At 46.9% G+C, this 18808-nt stretch overlaps 2 protein-coding genes across 2 annotated transcripts in view; one reads left to right on the forward strand and one right to left on the reverse strand.

Moving 5' to 3' along the window:
- LOC132570344 (solute carrier family 25 member 36-A-like) overlaps positions 1-18808 on the forward strand; it is a 441151-nt gene that overhangs the window by 176700 nt on the left and 245643 nt on the right. The gene's annotated exons all lie outside the window — the stretch shown is intronic.
- Positions 1-18808, reverse strand: part of C1S (complement C1s) — a 30186-nt gene that overhangs the window by 3037 nt on the left and 8341 nt on the right. The window contains exons 5-10 of the mRNA XM_060236881.1: positions 15692-15891; positions 14413-14566; positions 12645-12760; positions 7873-7951; positions 2823-2957; positions 615-689 (exon numbers count right to left, since the gene is read on the reverse strand). Coding sequence (XP_060092864.1) covers positions 615-689; positions 2823-2957; positions 7873-7951; positions 12645-12760; positions 14413-14566; positions 15692-15891 — 759 coding nt within the window. The remainder of the gene's footprint in view (positions 1-614; positions 690-2822; positions 2958-7872; positions 7952-12644; positions 12761-14412; positions 14567-15691; positions 15892-18808) is intronic.

Here is an 18808-nt window from a genome sequence, read left to right on the forward strand (position 1 = left end):
CTAAGAGCCCTGTCAGCTCTTGGAGGATTGGCCACATCAGGGGGTGTGGCCTAATATGCAAAGGAGCCCCTGCTAGAATTCCAAGCTCTTGGAATATTGGCTACATCAGGGGTGTGTGGCCTAATATGCAAAGGAGCTCCTGCTAGAATTCCACCCCTGCCTACCTCTACGTCATGAACCTGGTATTCCTTGGTGGCCACCCTTCCAAATACTAGCCAGGGCCAACCCTGCTTAGATTCTGATAGAATCAGGCTAATCTGGGTTATACAGGTTCAACAAAGTGGAGAGTAACAAGGGCCAGCCAAAGGACTGATGGACTGGCACTATTGCAAGGAACCCGAATGAAGAATCCCTGGGGTTGCTTGAATCCCAAACGGTTAAAACCAATCAGATGCCCAGGTTTTGCCGATCACTGCCACTAATGATTTTTAACCATTATGAACGACTGAACTCTCTTGGGAGATGGAAAGAGAATTTCAAAATGTGGTGGAGATCTTTAAACTAGAAAGGCTGAGTGGTGAGGAGACCTATATCGCAGTAGAATCTTGAGATTAGCCAACAGGTGGCAGGGAGAAAAGAGATGGGGACAGAGAAAGCCGATGAAGGCATTGTACCTGGGATGCAGGCGGGAAGTTCTGTTTTCTGATTCTCATCCACCCACTGCCCTGTGGCAGAACACCGATAAATCCCTTTGGAAATAAAAGAAGAAGAGCAATCAGTTCATTGCTGCGGTTTGTTTGTTTTTATTCCACGTGGTATATCCAAACAGCCCAGTGGCTAGAAGACAGGTCAAGGCCCACTGGAGGATCACAAGCCACTTTGTAGTGGACTGCGGAGCTGGTTACTTAGGATTCTCACAAAGTATGTTGGAGTGGACAATTGGGTTGCCACCAGTATGTTGGGGGGGAGGGGGAGGGTAAGGTTGCCAGATCCAGATTGGGAAAGTCCTAGAGATGGAAGGCTGGAGCTGGGGAGGATAAAGACCTTGATGGGGACAATGCCACAGAGTCCATCCTTCAAATAATTCAGGGGACTTGATCTCTGCAGTTTGGAGATTAGCTGTAATTTCAGGGGATCCTCAGGTCCCACCTGGAGGCTGTTATTCCTGCTAGACACTTTGATCAAATCCAGCAAGACATGTTCTTAAGTGGAAGTGGATACCCAGCATCACCTGGGTATCACGAATTATTTATGCTGTTACATTTTTATACCAATTTAAAAATCACTGGTGGACCAGGGAGTATTCCCGCAAATGAAACCAGAAAAGTAGGCCACAGAAGACTCAGGCCAGCCCAACAAAAGAAGATGATACTGGATTTATATCGCACCCTATACTCTGAATGTCAGGGCAGTCACAGTCTCCCTTTACCTCACCCCCCTCACAACAGACACCCTGTGAGGTGGGTGGGACGGAGAGAGCTTTTACAGAAGCTGCCCTTTTGAGGGCAACCTCTGCCAGAGCTATGGCTAGCCCAAGGCCATTCCAGCAGCTGCAAGCGGCTGAGTGGGGAATCAAGCCCGGTTCTCCCAGATAAGAGTATGCGCACTTAACCAGTATGCCAAACTGGCTGCCAACAGGATCTTCAGAGATTGTTTCACAAGGGAAGCAATACATTGTGGTGGATGTTTCAAGGTAAAAAAAAAATGTTCAAGGTAAAAAAAACAAACTGTTGTGTGTCCCTAGACGAGCTGCAAGTCTCTACACAGCAGGATGTTTTTGTCTGTAGGCATTCCAGAGGTTTGCAGTGCGCTATGTTTTGTGCTGAAGGCCTAAAAACACATTGAACTTCTTTCTGGATAGATCATATTCGGGAGAACTGGTCTGTTCCATTTACACTGACAGCCACCTGGGGGGAGGGGAATAGACCAGAAGTCTTACAACAATGTTAAAAACCCACTTAGCTGTACATGTCCCCAGTGTCTTTGTGGAACGTATGTGGAGCTTTTACATATGAACATATGAAGCTGCCTTATACTGAATCAGACCCTCGGTCCATCAAAGTCAGTATTGTCTACTCAGACTGGCAGTGGCTCTCCAGGGTCTCAAGCTGAGGTTTTTCACACCTACTTACCTGGACCCTTTTTAGTTGGAGATGCCAGGGATTGAACCTGGGACCTTCTGCTTACCAAGCAGATGCTCTACCACTGAGCCACTGTCCCACCCCAATGGGACATATGGACATATGAAGCTGCCTTCTACTGAATCAAACCCTGGGTCCATCAAAGTCAGTATTGTCTATTCAGACTGGCAGCAACTCTCCAGGGTCTCAAGCTGAGGTTTTCCACGTCTATTTGCCTGTACCCTTTTTAATTGGAGATGCTGGAGATTGAACCTGGGACCTTCTGCTTACCAAGCAGATGCTCTACCATTGAACCGCCATCCCTCCCCTTTTCACTCATTTTAGATGGCTCCATGTTGCAGCTGCCCTGTTAACTGTAGGATTCAGGGCCTAGCCAGATCTTATGCTATTTCCAGGTCCACTCATCTCATCCACTGGTACCTACTCTCTTCTTGCCCAAACGAAAGAGCCAATCCTGGCTTCTCTTTGCTTCCTCAGCATAGGAGGCACTTCAGAAGAACAGTGGAAGGACCATGTCTGTGTTTGCGGGCAGCAACCACTGAGAAATACCTCCCCTGTCATAAGAAGATGCCTGGGTTGGAACCTCCCGACATTTGATGAGTGATCCACCAGGTAGGCCTTTTGTGCTGGTGCCAGATACTTGTTTTCAACATCTGGGAAGTGCCCACACATTTAAAGTTGGGTATCCCTGGAATAGCCTTTTTGAGCCCTGAACGGACACTATATAAGTAAGGGACCCACTGCTTCCGTTGTCCTTCGGTGCATAATACGTATGGCAGTCATAGCGGATTTCAGCTTGATACTGTGTCTTGCCAGGTCCTGTTATGTAATGGACATCTGCATTTTCAACGTCATCGGGCACCCCACATTCTACAGCTGTAAGAAAGAGCAATATTATGTTAAGAGCAGCACCCTCACTCTTCCATCTGCTCCAACCTGTTTGTACAGTAGCCCTTTGCATATGGCCTGCCCACATATTGACTCACTGCACAGGGGGGGTGGAAAGCTGGTATATAAGCATAGTGGACAAGTCCCCTGCTTCCATTCAATTGTGGAATGGTCAGCATGGGGTGAATACATGGAGGAAACGCCTGGGTGCACACCCTCTCCTGATGAACTGCAAGGTTCCAAAACCTGCACTGCTGAATACAGGGAGAGGGTGTAGGTATGGGCACCTCCTCTCCATGTTTGCCCTGCACACTCAGCAATCATGTGGGGCTAGCAAACGTGTACCCACTCTTGCTCCTCCCTATGACCCACACCAGTGAACATCCTGGCTGCAGTGTTCTGTTCCAAGCAAAGTTTCTAAACACTTCAGTAGGAGGAGGAGGAGGAGGAGGAGAAAGAAGGAGGAGGAGAAGGAGAGGAGGAAAAAGGAGGAGGAGGAGAATAAGGAGAAGGGGACGAGGAAGAGGAGAGGAGGAGGAGAAAATGAGGAAGAAAAAGGAGGAGGAGAGGAGGTAAAGGGAGGAGGAGGGGAGGAGGAAAAAGGAGGAGAGGAGAAGGAGAACGAGAGGAGGAGGTTGGATTTATACCCTGTCCTTCACTCAGTCTCAGAGCGGCTTACAATCTCATTCCCTTCCTCTCCTCACAACAAACACCCTGTGGGGTAAGTAGGGCTGAGAGAGCTCTCAGAGAGAAAGCTATGACTGAGCCAAAGTCACTCAGCTGGCTGCGTGTGGAGGAGTGGAGAATCTAATGTGGTTCTCCAGATTAGAGTCCACTGCTCTTAACCACTGCACCAAACTTGCTCTACACTTCGCCAAAAGGCAGCCCTACGTAGAGCAGCCCATCCCTAGTTCCGACTCCTATGTCTCATTAATGCCCTCTTTGTGTCTTGATCCTTCACACCATATTGCACAAAAACAGTTATTGAGGATCTGCTGGTATTATTCTTTATGGATCAACGCATTTTCTTACCTTACAGAAACTACAAAGGAGGACTTTACTCTTTCTTTGGTAGGGGACAAAATAAAGTTCTTTTGTTTATTTAGAAGTGTACCCTTAGCCAAAATCTCCAAAGCAAATAGCAGTAAGAAACAAAAAAAACCCCACCCAATTTAAACAAATTCACTGAAATGTACATCTAAATCAGCTCAGCAAAGAACAAGACACATCTCATAGGGCTGACAAAATAAAACATCAATTCTTTGTGTTTATAGTTTCTTGATTCTAGGCATACAGCATAGAAATATTCTTCAATTTGATCTAGTGAGTCATTCACCATATCTGACACCATGTAATATTTCCAAGCCCGTAGAGAGACTGACAGAATGAGAAATGGCTTAAAACAACTTTACTATGCAAAGCAGCTAAAACATCTTGTACAATAGCCACTAAGCCTTCTTCTGGAACTAACTAAAGCCGTGATTTTTAGGATTAGTCCATCAAGTAGCAAGTTCCTTAATGTTATTAAACACAACAATAAAGTCACTAAACTGTAAACAATATAGCTGCCTTTCCATCAAGCGCTTGGCTTACAGGAGTGAAAACACAGATTATAGCAACAATGCAAAAACAACATTCTGACTTTAAAAAAAATAATAATCTCCACGGAATGTTTGCTTTAATCAAAAGTCTTCAAAAGAGTTGTGTTTTCAAATGGCGACACAGGACTCTGTGGAGGATGTCATTTTTAATGCCTGAGTTCCGCCGTTCAAGTACGGCTGCCAATTATGCCCCAAACAAAGTTCTGGAAGTATGCATTTCTGCAACAAGACTGGCATGGGCGGGAACCTCAGACAGAGGCAGTCCTTCAAGTAATGGTCAGGATTTCAAGTAATGGTCAGGTTAAGGATTTTATTTGTTTATTTATTTATTTGCTTGCTTGCTTTAGATTTATATGCCGTCCGCTCCACAAGGGAGTGGGCGGCTAACAATCATAATAAAACATATTAAATTTACAGTTGTAACAAGATTAAAAAAAATTTAAAAACCAAACATTTGGTGCTTTGAAGAAGATTTTGTTAACGCAGGAGGAGGAGGAGGAGGAGAACGAGAGGAGGAGGTTGGATTTATACCCTGTCCTTCACTCAGTCTCAGAGCGGCTTACAATCTCATTCCCTTCCTCTCCTCACAACAGACACCCTGTGGGGTAAGTAGGCAGTTTATATAGCTATCTCAGTTCTCCGTTCTTCTGTTAGTCTGTTAGCAATCTTACAGATAGTATTGCTCAGTTGCATAACAGAACAGCATACTGTGGTGGGAAGGAGGAGGAAGAGGAGGAGGAGAGACTTGTAGCCAATGCAGTAGGAACAGACCAGTAGCCAAGGCAGTAGGCACAACAGTGGCTTAACATGTTTGTTGTGGTGTCACCCTGTTAACTATCTGCACCAGCTGAGGTTCCTGAACCATCTTCAAAGGCAAATCCACATATGGCACAATGCAATACTCTCACCTAGAATCATAGAATTGGAAGGGACCTGCAGGGTCATTTATTCCAACCCCCTGCACAATGCAGGAAATTCATTAATACCTCCCCCTCAAACACACACCCAGGCCGAGGTCAGATGCACATAAACTGATGAGATGGGCATGGATGAAAGCCAGATGCATGTCGGATTTTATGCGGTTGTCCAAACATCAGCATCTGGCAATGGTCGTCGGCTCGTTCGTGTCCCGAACTGCCACAACTGAGACGCAGACTTTTTTGATAGTACATCAAATCCGGAATAAGAATGCTTCCGACAACTCCCGCGTGTACTTTCTATGTTTGAACGCTCCATTGCAGCTGACTCATCGCAAGTGCACATCCGCTTCCCTGCGAGAGCCCACTCCAAATGATATCATTGCGCCAGCAATTGTTGACTCAGCCTTCCAACTTTCCGAGGTCAGTAAAATATGTACCCAGCTTGCTGGGGGGGGGGGGGGAGTATAGATGACTGGGGAAGGCCATGGCAAACCACCCCATAAAAGGTCTGCCATGAAAACTTTGTGAAAGCAGCTTCACCCCAGAGTCAAAAACGACTGGTGCTTGCACAGGGGACCTTTCCTAAATGGGGGGGGGGGAGGCAGATCGCCCACCTTTGCTGTCTCCCTGCCAGGGGAGGAAGATAACCCACCTTTGCTGTCTCCCCACCAGGCAAAGAGACAGCAAAGAGCCATGCTCCCTCCTCCATTTAAACACCACGGTGGGGTGTTTAAATGGAGGGGGGAGGAAGATCAACCACCTTTGCTGTCTCCCCGCCAGGCGAAGAGACAGCAAAGAGAGTTGCCGTGCTCCCCCCCCATTTAAACACCACAGCAGGGTGTTTAAATGGGGGGGGGAGATCTCCCACCTTTGGTGTCTTCCCACCAGGCGGAGAGACAGCAAAGAGAGTTGCCGTGCTCCCCCCCCCCCACTTAAACACCATGGTGGGGTGTTTAAATGAGGGGGGAGGAAGATCACCCACCTTTGCTGTCTCCCTGCCAGGCGGAGAGACAGCAAAGAGAGCTCCTGGGCTTCCCCTTCCTTTCTGGGTGTTTAAATGGGGGGGGGGGGCAGATCGCCCACCTTTTCTGGCACCTTTTTTTAAAAAAAAAGCCAAGCACAATATCCCAAGTACTGCGCTTGCGTGAGAGTGGAATGCCATCTCAAAAAATGAGGTCCGGTTGAGACCTCTGATCAACCAGTGACGGGACCAACGCTGCTTAGAACTGAAGGATGGAGGGATGTCTGATCAGGAAATTCATTGTAAAAAAGCTGCGGGGTATAATAGCAACGGGTTAGGGGTGGATGTAATGGTGAGTGTGACTCCTGCTCCACGCCTATAAGATGGCAAGAAACCCTGGATGTTAGCAAAATATATTGACTCTGACTAAGTCAGGTTTCACCAGGAATGGCTACAACTGGCACACTAACGGATGCCAGTATAAAGTTCTCCTAAGGTCCTTTGCCACCTGTTTTTACAGGGATGGAAGTCCAGGAGTACCCCTCTCTAAGTCGCAAACTGGCTCTTTCAGGGGTACAACCCCATCCAGAACAGGTTGCACACCTGTATCAGTTTTATTGCCAACCCAGAGCACTTCTCCCTTTGGTAGAAGAAGTTTCATTTTGCTCACCCTCATCCAGTCCCAATGTGTGCGCAAAGTGTGCAAAGCTGTATAGCAGCTCCAGCAAGGGGCTTTCAACGCAAGTGAGAAGCAAAGGCGGTTTGGCCATTGCCTTCCTCTGCAAAGTCTTCCTTGGTGGTGTCTCTTGTAAGATCTGATGAGACTGGGCTTTATCATGCTTTCCATCCAGTCATTAATAAGTCTAAACCCTGGGTTGCCACCAATGTTCCCTCTAAGCTGCAGAGTCTTCTGAGGAAAAAGATTCTACTTTGTGAGCTACTGGTATTAAAGTTGTGAGCTGCTGCATACATTAGTGTGCTCTGGGGTCATCCTTCCTGAGCTAAGACAAAAATGTGTGAACCGGAGGCTAAAAAATCTGTGAGCTAGCTCACGCTAACTCAGCTTAGAGGGGACACTGGTTGCCGCCCTCTAAGCTGAGTTAGTGTGAGCTAGCTCACATGTTTTTAGCCTCCAGTTCACACATTTTTGTCTTAGCTCAGGAAAGATGGTCCCAGAGCACAATAATGTTTGCAGTAGACAAATCACAAGCTCACAACTTTAAAGCCGCTAGCTCACAAAGTAGAATTTCTGCCCGTAAGACTCCACAGCTTAGAGGGAGCACTGGTTGCTACTACCTTCCTAAAATTAGTAGAAAAGTAAACACTGTTCCTTCCACCTTTTTCTCTGTTACGCTTAACACGGTCTTGTGGATCACCTGAAATTCCACTGGGAAATACTGATAGTGGAACTCAGCACTTACGTTCACATTTGAGGTGCGAATCTCTCCACTCTCCATTGCTCTGACAGCTAGAGTAGAAGAATGTGAAGCTGTTTTGTGCCTGAAGAAAAAGTCAGAGGTGTTAAGAGTTAATTTACCATGAGAGAAAAATGCCTCAGAATTCCATTCTGTTATTGCATGAGGGGGATCTCAGGCATGTCACACTCATCTTAGAGATGGTATCTAGCTACTTTTCCCCACCCACGCCTGAGTCCAACGTGTCCTCTGGACTCTCTGGCAGCTGCCACTGGGCCCAGTGTAAAGCCCCATAGATATCTGTAGATCACAGTCACGGGTGGCTAATAGGAATGAGAAAGAGAGGGGGGGGACTGGAAACTTGTATTTTAAGGAAGTGGAGAACAACACAAGACTTTTGATAGTATCTAGACTCGAGTGACCACCTTTGGAATTCTGACACAGAATGCTAGGTAGAATCACAAAATGGCTGCCGTAGCAGGTAGAACCAATCCAAAAATGGCTGCCACAGGAAGTGGAGCTAACCACAAAACGTCAGGGAGAGAGGCTGCACATATCTCTAATAGTAATTCTTCAATGTTACAGACAGAAGTTCTATTTAACAGGCACCTTTTAAAATGAACATATAGTTTATAAATATTTCCTTGTACACACACAGAGCTTATATTCAATTGCACAGTGAAGCTCCTTGCACTGTGGTGGCAGTTGCTGCCAAAGCAATATTTTTAAAAATCTGCACAGCCAATCAAATCTCCACTAGCTAATAAGAAGCCTTGCTGGGCAAAAGCCCCTTCTGGCCCCACCCACTTTCTAAAAGTAGGTTTTGTGAAAGACCTCTGACTGAGGCTCTGGAGAACAACTCCAGTCTGAGTAGACAACAGGGGTGTGCAATTGTTTTAAATCAGTATTTTTGGTTCAGTTCTATTGGACCTGGAAAAAATTCAGTACGGTATCGGGATCCAGGATTTTTCAGAAATCCCAAATTTTGGGGGTCCAAAATACCAGGTCCCCCCCCCCCCCCCCCTGAAGCCAGTCTGATCCTGGGGCTGGCTTGGCTTCTCCCCTCAGCACACAGATCCTGGCTGGGATGGCTTCTCCTGCAGTGTGGTTTAAACTGTGCTGATGTAACATCTTTTTGTTGGGATTACAAATGGAAAAATTTCCGAAACAAGATAGAATGATAATTTGGTACATGCTTTCAGCTGCACAGACTTTATATGCGCAGAGGTGGAAGCAGGACAAAATACCAGAAAAGTGGGACTGGATTTTAAAAGTTACGAACTGGAGTGAAATGGACAAGCTTACAAGAATCTTAAAAGAATATTATCTAGAGGAGTTTAAAAATGTGTGGGGAAAATTTCAAATATATGTTGAAAAACAATGGAAGGTTAAAGGATATTTGGCGGTTTTTGATAATAGTTGAGCTTTGGAGGAATAATAAATGGGTTACAGTTTAAAAGTGTGACTATGTGAACATATTTTCTTTTTAACTTTCTTTTTATAAGGACTGAAGGATTATAATGAAGATGGATTATAATTTCTTTTTTCTCTTCTTGTTCCAAGATTTTTTTTTATATGAAGATTCCTTAATAGATAAAATTACCTTTTATTTTTAGCAATTTAATTAAAATACACTGTCGGGGGTCTTGAAAAGGGGGGAGGGAGGAGAAAATTGTAATGTATTTGTACTAACTTTTTAATATTAGACGATGAGTATTATAACAATATATTGCAGAATAATAAAATTGGTTAAAAAAAAAACTGTGCTGATGTTGAAGCACAGAACCAGAAGGGGCTGAGCGGGGACGATGGCGTGGCACATGCACTCAGAGGCAAGCACACAGGGGGCGGTGGGGCGCGAGCGGGGAGGGGGTGCCCAACCAAGCAGCCAGATGGCACCCTAGGCGGCCACCTACCTATCCTATTGGGTCACACCAGCCCTGGTTGCAGGACCAACCGGCTCCATGATCTGCTATGCCACAGCTAACAGATTGCTCCCTGTGACTCAAGCAGCTTTTGGGGCTGGCTTCTCCTGCAGGCTGGTTCTGTTTAACAGCAACAATTTGCTTCTCCTGGCATGGTTGATCCTTGGCTTGTCTTTAAAGAGACTGCAGTAGAAGCCCAACAAACAACCGAGAGGTGGGAGTAATCAGCTTTTCATTCCTGAGAAAACCCATTTCTGAGAAAACCCAGATACATTTGGGATGCCAAAATATACCTGAAAAATACCAACAAGGTATTTTTGGGGTATATTCTTGACTCAGTTAGCTCTGCATGCATACCCCTAGTCAAGGCTTTCTTTGTAGGAAAAGCCCAGCAAGAACTCATTTGCATAGTAGGCCACACCCCCTGATGTCACCATTGTTTCACACAGGGCTTTTTTGGGGAAAGCCCAGCAGGAAGTTATTTGCATATTAGGCCACACATCCCTGATTCCAAGCCAGCCGGAACTGCGTTCCTGTGTGCTCCTGTTCAAAAAAAAAAGCCTGCCCTTAGTAGACAACACTGACTTTGATGGACTGATTCTGTATGAAGCAGCTTCATATGTGTTCATACGTTCACTTTCTAAAACAATTGGCTGGTGCCAGGAAAGGTGCTGGTATATGCCATGGTGCCCACAGACACCACATTGGGCACCCTTGATTTTGACTATAAGCAACTTAGTGTCAGGGGCCAGTCGTATTATTGGTTTTGGGCGGTTAGGGAGGGCAAAACAGGAATGTTACAATTGATCAAGTCAGGTCCCACTTGGAGCACCTAAAGTTCTCAAGGGCTGTTGGCCTCTGTATCACACCTGTTGGCCTCTGTATCACACCTGTTGGCCCCTGTATCACACCTGTTGGCCCCTGTATCACACCCGTTGGCCTCTGTATCACACCTGTTGGCCCCTGTATCACACCTGTTGGCCTCTGTATCACACCTGTTGGCCCCTGTATCACACCTGTTGGCCCCTGTATCACACCTGTTGGCCTCTGTATCACACCTGTTGGCCCCTGTATCACACCTGTTGGCCTCTGTATCACACCTGTTGGCCCCTGTATCACACCTGTTGGCCCCTGTATCACACCTGTTGGCCTCTGTATCACACCTGTTGGCCCCTGTATCACACCTGTTGGCCTCTGTATCACACCTGTTGGCCTCTGTATCACACCTGTTGGCCCCTGTATCACACCTGTTGGCCCCTGTATCACACCTGTTGGCCTCTGTATCACACCTGTTGGCCCCTGTATCACACCTGTTGGCCTCTGTATCACACCTGTTGGCCCCTGTATCACACCTGTTGGCCCCTGTATCACACCTGTTGGCCTCTGTATCACACCTGTTGGCCCCTGTATCACACCTGTTGGCCCCTGTATCACACCTGTTGGCCTCTGTATCACACCTGTTGGCCCCTGTATCACACCTGTTGGCCTCTGTATCACACCTGTTGGCCCCTGTATCACACCTGTTGGCCTCTGTATCACACCTGTTGGCCTCTGTATCACACCTGTTGGCCCCTGTATCACACCTGTTGGCCTCTGTATCACACCTGTTGGCCTCTGTATCACACCTGTTGGCCCCTGTATCACACCTGTTGGCCCCTGTATCACACCTGTTGGCCCCTGTATCACACCTGTTTGCCTCTGTATCACACCTGTTGGCCCCTGTATCACACCTGTTGGCCCCTGTATCACACCTGTTGGCCTCTGTATCACACCTGTTGGCCTCTGTATCACAGAGTGGCCAAATTACACACACACACACACACACACACACACACACTGTGGCTAATAGCCACTGATGGACCTCTGCTCCATATTTATAAGAACAATTGCCCTATCCCGGCTAGCACCAGGCTCAAGGCGATGTACAACAGTAAAAAACACACAGATATAAAATCAGTTACATTAAAATTTACTGACCCTGATGGCATCTTTAAAGTTCTTACATCATAAAGTTATTACATCAGGGGTGGGGGGATTCCTCCCAAGAAGGGGTGTTGAGGAGAAGGTGCCAGCACGGCAACCGTTGCTGTCTTTATACAAAGGCTTGGTGGAACAACTCTGCCTTACAGGACCTGCGAAATTGTAATAGATCCCGCAGGGCCCTGATGTCTTCTGGCAGAGCATTCCACCAAGTTGGGGCAAGGACTGAAAAAGCCCTGGCCCTTGCTGAGGACAGCCGGATCTCTTTCGGGCAAGGGATCACCAGCAGATTTTGACTACTAGAGTGCAATGCCCTTCCAGGAACATAGTGGAGGAAGCGGTCCTGTAGATACATCGGTCCCATACTACTCACAACCTTAAAGGTCATAACCAAAACCTTGAATCTAACCCAGTACTCAACGGGCAACCAGTGTAGCTGGCACAGCACAGGTAGAATATGTGCTGTCTGTGGTGTTCTTGTCAGGACTCGCGCTGCCAGATTCTGAACCCGTATTACTGTTAAGAACATAAGAGAAGTCCTGTTGGATTATGCCAATGGCCCATCCTGTCCAACACTCTGTGCCACACAGTGGCCAAAACCCAGGTGCCATCAGGAGGTCCACCAGAGGGGCCAGAACTCCAGAAGCCCTCAAACTTGCCCCCCAAGCACCAAGAATACAGAGCTTCACTGCACCAGACACAGTTATGTGTGTTTGAGTTACTTGTCCATTTTTGGCCCAGAGCACCTGACACCAAGGCAGAAATAACCATATTTTAATCTTATGGAAATCAGAGTACACAACATGAAAAGCCATCACTGCAATAGGATTCCAAGCAGGGTCGGGGAAGAGCTTTAACTATGTGTTAACTTACTGTCACAATCTCATAGCCTTCCAGACAGGTCACCTTCACAGAATCCTTGAAGACATAGTGCTCTCTTTTGGGGTCCAGAGCAGAGTTTTGGGTAACGTACTGTGGACAGGGGACGGCTTTGAAAATGGAAAAAGACATCAGGAGCCAGTTTCTTCGCTCCCTTCCCCTTCCTGTTTTCTATTTATTTTTTTCTAGTCTGCCTTTCCACCCCAAAGAGGGTCCCCAAAGGTTTTCTAGGGCTTTTTTTGGTAGCAGGAACTCCTTTGCATATTAGGGCACTCCCCCTGATGTAGCCAATCTTCCAAAAGCTTACAGGGCTCTTAGTACAGGGTTTACTGTAAGCTCCAGGAGGATTGGCTACAGCAGGGGGAGTGGCTTAATATGCAAAGCGGTTCCTGCTACCCAAAAAGCCTGCTCACATCGATTCACAAAGGTGCTAATCCATCTCAGATAACCATCACACATTTTATCATTCTTCCTGCTCTGCGGGTTGTTTATTCAGTGCGTTTTTATCCTGACTTTCCTCCAAGGAGCTCAGAGCAACAAACAGGAGCTGTGGCTCAGTGGGATAAGCATCTGCTTGGCATGAAGAAGCTTCTGAGTTCAATGAAGCTGGACTTTGGGTTAAGGGAGAAGGAGCCAAATTACTACTGACTGCCTCTCAGGTCCTGGGACCCTCAAACAGCTTGCTTTGGGTGGTATCTTGTCCGGCATGGAGATAGTCAGTCAATCAGTCAGTCAGTGAGAGATTACCCCTATTGATTAGTTAATTACAGAGCTTTTTTGGTAGCAGGAACTCCTTTGCATATTAGGCCACACACCCTTGATGTAGCCAATCCGCCAAGAGCTTACAGTAAGCCCTGTACTAAGAGCCCTGTAAGCTCTTCAAGGATTGGCTACATAAGAGGGGTGTGGCCTGATATGCAAAGGAGTTCCTGTTACAAAAAAAGCCTGGTTAGTTAAGTCTTTTAGCTAGGTGAGTTTTTAGTTTGTTGGGTGTTTTGAGTGGCTGCAGGTGGGTGGTTGGGTGGTAAGATGATAATATTAATTGCCATATGACTGATCTCCTGGAATTGTGATTCATGGATCAGATTTGATCTGCAGTTTTTAGGCTCTGTGCAGGTCTGGGTGGGACCTTCAGGCTCTGGAAGATCTTTCAGGAGGAGCCATGCAAGGGCTTAGGACTGTTAGTTTGTTCGTTTGGTTTACTGAGCCCCATGGCGCAGAGTGGTAAAGCTGAAGTACTGCAGTCCTAAGCTCTGCTCACGACCTGAGTTCGATCCCCAGCAGAAGCTGGGTTTTCAGGTAGCCAGCTCGAGGTTGACTCAGCCTTCCATCCTTCCGAGGTCAGTCAAATGTGTACCCAGCTTGCTGTGGGGAAAGTGTAAAAGACTGGGGAAGGCAATGGCAAACCACCCGGTAAAAAGTCTGCCATGAAAACGTTGTGAAAGCAACGTCACCCAGAGTTGGAAACGACTGGTGCTTGCACAGGGGGACCTTTTCTTCCTTTCCTTTCCTTCCACTACAAACTGGCTGTTTCCCGGTCTCTGAGAAATATGAGTATACCCAGGGCATATTTTGTATCAGGGCCTCCCTGATGTAGCCAATTCTCCAAGAGCTTCCGGGCTCTTAGTGCAGGGCCTACTGTAAGCTCTTGGAGGATTGGCTACATCATGGGGTGTGTGGCCTAATATGCAAAAGAGTTCCTGCTACAAAAAAAAGCCTTGAGTATACCACACATGTGTTCCTCGGTGGTAGCTATACTCACGGTCTCCAAAGTAGCGAATTTTCCAGCCTTTGCCTTGCGTGGATTCGTCAGTCTGGAAATTGATGTCGACAATATGGTTTTGGGACTTGATTTCCGAAGGGCCCGTGAATTTGTTGCCGCAGAAGGGACCAAAACGTTGATCTCCTGCCAAGACCTTAAGAAACGACCGACAAGAGGATTGGATACATGTCGACAGAAACGAAGAGGCAGGTAATACAGTCCAAGGAAAGGGGGATCCGAGTGGAACGAAGTCAGAAAATTATATAAGAGTACACTTGAGGGTACTATATGTCAGAGCATTGCAACAATGCAAATAAGTTACTGAATTTAAAGAATGCAAATAAGTTACTGAATTTATTGAACAGTTTAAATAAATGCAAGGACAGTTAAAATAAAAAATAAGAATATTTGAAATGAGCCAGTTTGGTGTAGTGGTTAAGTGTGTGGACTCTTATATGGGAGAACCCGGTTTGATTCCCCCCTCCTCCACTTGCAGCTGCTGGAATGGCCTTGGGTCAGCCATAGGCAGTTTGGTGTAGTGGTTGAGTGTGCGGACTCTTATATGGAAGAACCAGGTTTGATTCCCCACTCCTCCACTTGCAGCTGCTGGAATGGCCTTGGGTCAGCCACAGCTCTGGCAGAGGTTGTCCTTGAAAGGGCAGCTGCCGCGAGAGCCCTCTCACCCCCACCTACCTCACAGGGTGCCTGTTGTGGGGGAGGAAGGGAAAGGAGATTGTGAGCCAGTCTGAGACTCTGATTCAGAGTGAAGGGCGGGGTACAAATCTACGATCGTCATCTTCTCCTCTTGCTTTTCCTGACCCGCCCCCCCCTTTCAATTTTTGGAAAGAACACCAGAAGCCAAGACCAGATCTGCCACTTGTTCAACAACTGGATAGAGAATCTGCTTTCACGTTTTGTTTTCCCTCATGGTCCTTCAAAAGCCCTGCGACGACATTAAATGAAGTGAAAGCTCAGCATTGCTAGAAGCAGGCGGCAAGATTCACATAGGAGCTAGAGACCCACAAGGCTGTAGTATGCAGGGCGTTTTTTGTAGCAGGAACTCCTTTGCATATTACACCTCTGATGCAGTCAATCCTCCAAGAGCTTACAGTAGACCCTGTAAACATCAGGGGTTTTGGCCTAATATGCAAAGGAGTTCCTGCTACAAAAAAAGCCCTGGAAGGGGGCTGGCTGACATAGATTCACTCAGAACTGCAGCAGGGAGACCAAAACAAAAACATTCACATAGCTCTCCTTGTCTCTCAAGTCCGTCGCTTACTGTTAAGGCATCTGGGCAATTTCCTTCCGAATCGGCAGACTCTATGTCAAAATCCTTGTTCTTGATGGTCAGGACCACACGATATCCCGGTTCCAACACCACACGGTAATCACAGTGCGAATTCTCAGGATATGGGCTGGGGTAGTTGGGGCTGGTGATTTCTCCGGATGGCTCAGTGAACACGTTCCCGCTGCAGTTCACTAGAATTGAGGAAGGTGCCAAAAGGTCAGTAACAAAGGGTGTGGTCACACTCGCCATTAAATCCATCTGCAACGCGCCTCTATTATAATCCGCACAACCAATTTTCCGATCAGACAACAGCCAGGCTCCCATTCTATCCCATGTGGGTCCTGTCGCTGGTCGATCAGATTGCTCTACCGGACCTCGTTTCATGAGACATCAATCTGCATTAGCGCAGGCACAGTGATGCCCGCTATCTGCAGCGCGTCACTTTTAAATGGGTCGGATCACTAACAGTTTTGCTAGTCCGTTGGCACTACTTTTCCAGCACGAGCACTACGCGTGCAGAAAAAAACCCAGGAATTCAAATCAGTTCACATCTAGTTCACATCTACTTTCAAAAGTGAGTTTTGTTTCCGGACATAGGTGCGGGTAAACGATTTATTGAGCCCACATTCGCTCGCTCATTCACTGGTGAAGTGATATCACTTGCAGGGGGCTTTGGGAGGGAAGCGGTGGTGTGCTTCCGACGAGTCGCCAACGATGGAGCATTCAGAGAAATTCCGCTCAGGAACTGTCAGAAGAATTTTGTTCCGGATTTAAAGCAGTATCAAATTAGTCCGCGCCCCAGTCGTCTCAACGCGGGACTCGAACGAGCTAACCACCATTCGCAGATGCTGACATTTGGACAACCGCTTAAAATCCGACATGCTTCCGGACTCCACTCATGCCCGTAGCGGGATTTTATGAACGTCTGACCTCACCCAAAACTTAGCAAATGATCTTTTGTTGAAACTGGTCCTCTGCACCCTTCTATAGGTCAGTTAAAAGCCAACAAGTGATCTTCTGTTGGAATTCACTGCCACAGGAGAGAGCGGTAGCTACAAGCATAGACAGCTTCAAGAGGGGACTGAATAAACATATGGAGCAGAGGTCCATCAGTGGCTATTAGACACAAGGTATAGATGGAACTCTATGTCTGCGACAGTGATGCTCGATATTTTTGGTGCACAGTCAGTACAAATTCCATACTAAAAGAGGATGAACTCGCAACCCATGTAAATCATACCTACTGTGCTAATTTGCCTGATGTTGTACAGTTTATTTCAGGGGTGGCCAAATTGTGGCTTGGGAGCCACATGTGGCTCTTTCACACATATTGTGTGGCTCTCAAAGCCCCCAGTGCCCCATTGATTGGCTTGGAGAAGGCATTTCTCTCTTTCAATCACTTCTCCAAGCCAAGTCACCAGGAGGCTTGGAGAATGCATTTAAAGGTAAAGTTGCTTTCTTTCCACCTCTCCCACCCTCTCCCCATCTATTTGAACATAAGAACATAAGAGAAGCCATGTTGGATCAGGCCAATGGCCCATCCAGTCCAACACTCTGTATCACACAGTGGCCAAAATACACACACACACACACACTCTGTGGCTAATAGCCACTAATGGACCTCTGCTCCATATTTATAAGAACAATATTTGCTTTCTTTTCACCTCTGTTTCCTCCCTCCTTCCTTCCTTTCTTTCTTGCAGCTCTTAAGCATGTGCTGTTCATGTCTTGCAGCTCTCAAACATCTAACATTTATCCTTCGTGGCTCTTACATTAATCAAGTTTGGCCACCCCTGGTTTATTCTGATGCTGCTGCTAATGGGATGCTGAAGACTTCTTTCCAGCCGTGGGTTGCCAACTGGCCAGGAAAACCAGGTCCTGTTCCTTTACCAGAGCTCTGATGAATGGATATGGGCAGTTGAAGTTTGTCAGGGCATGGAGCTCAATAACAACACTAGATAACTGTTTGCAGATCAAACTGAATAATATCTAGACAGACCCATTTAAGAAGAAGACTGCAGATTTATACCCCGCCCTTCTCTCTGAATCAGAGACTCAGAGTGGCTTACAATCGCCTATATCTTCTCCCCCCACAACAGACGCCCTGTGAGGTGGGTGGAGCTGAGTGAGCTCTCACAGCAGCTGCCCTTTCAAGGACAACTCCTGCAATGGCTATGGCTAACCCAAGGCCATTCCAGCAGCTGCAAGTGGAGGAGTGGGGACTCAAGTGGAGGAGTGGGGAATCAAACCCGTTCTCCCAGATAACAGTCCACACACTTAACTACACCAAACTGGCTCTTTAAAAAAAGGTAATGTAGCCGGTAAAAAAGTAATATTACCTCTCCTAAAAGCTTGCAACCCTGCCTCCAAGCCTGAAACGCTATCCTGCCACCTCTTCTGGTTTCTGAGACTGTAGCAGGCACAGTCTAAACATCTGCAAATTAGAAACCTGATGAGGGTTTATGATCTGCTGCTGAAATCACGTCTATCCAATGTTGCTTATCACTGTCTCTTAATTCTACCTTGCAACACCCACCAAATGCAAATCTGGTTACAAGCCAAATGCCTTTGCTGATTCCTGATTGCCCCCATCCCGGCAATGCTTAAGGGAGTCTTGACTCTCCAAGCTTGGGCCTGTCTCCAAAAGAGTGGCCAGTTTTTGAGCTGGTCCCTCTAATTGTCTCTTTAATACCAGTTGGATCTGCGAGCACTTATCACTTACCTCCGGGACCGTCTTTCCCCATATGAGCCTCAGAGAGCACTTTGATCAAGTATACAAAATCTCATTATGATCCCTGGGCCAAAAGAAGCACAACTGGCCACTACCAGAGCAAGAGCTTTCTAAGTGGCAGCCCCTGCTATGTGGAACTTGCCATAATTCCTCAGGGCCTGTAAGACAGAGTTGTTTAAACTGGCATTTAACAAATAATGGGAGGAAAGGAAAGGTCTCCTGTGCAAGCACCAGTCGTTTCCGACTCTGGGGTGATGTTGCTTTCACAACGTTTTCACGGCAGACTTTTTACAGGGTGGTTTGCCATTGCCTTCCCCAGTCATCTTCGCTTTCTCCCCAGCAAGATGGGGACTCATTTGACCGACCTCGGAAGGATG

The sequence above is a fragment of the Heteronotia binoei genome, chromosome 4 (assembly GCF_032191835.1).
Source record: "Heteronotia binoei isolate CCM8104 ecotype False Entrance Well chromosome 4, APGP_CSIRO_Hbin_v1, whole genome shotgun sequence".
Taxonomy (NCBI): Eukaryota; Metazoa; Chordata; class Lepidosauria; order Squamata; family Gekkonidae; genus Heteronotia; species Heteronotia binoei.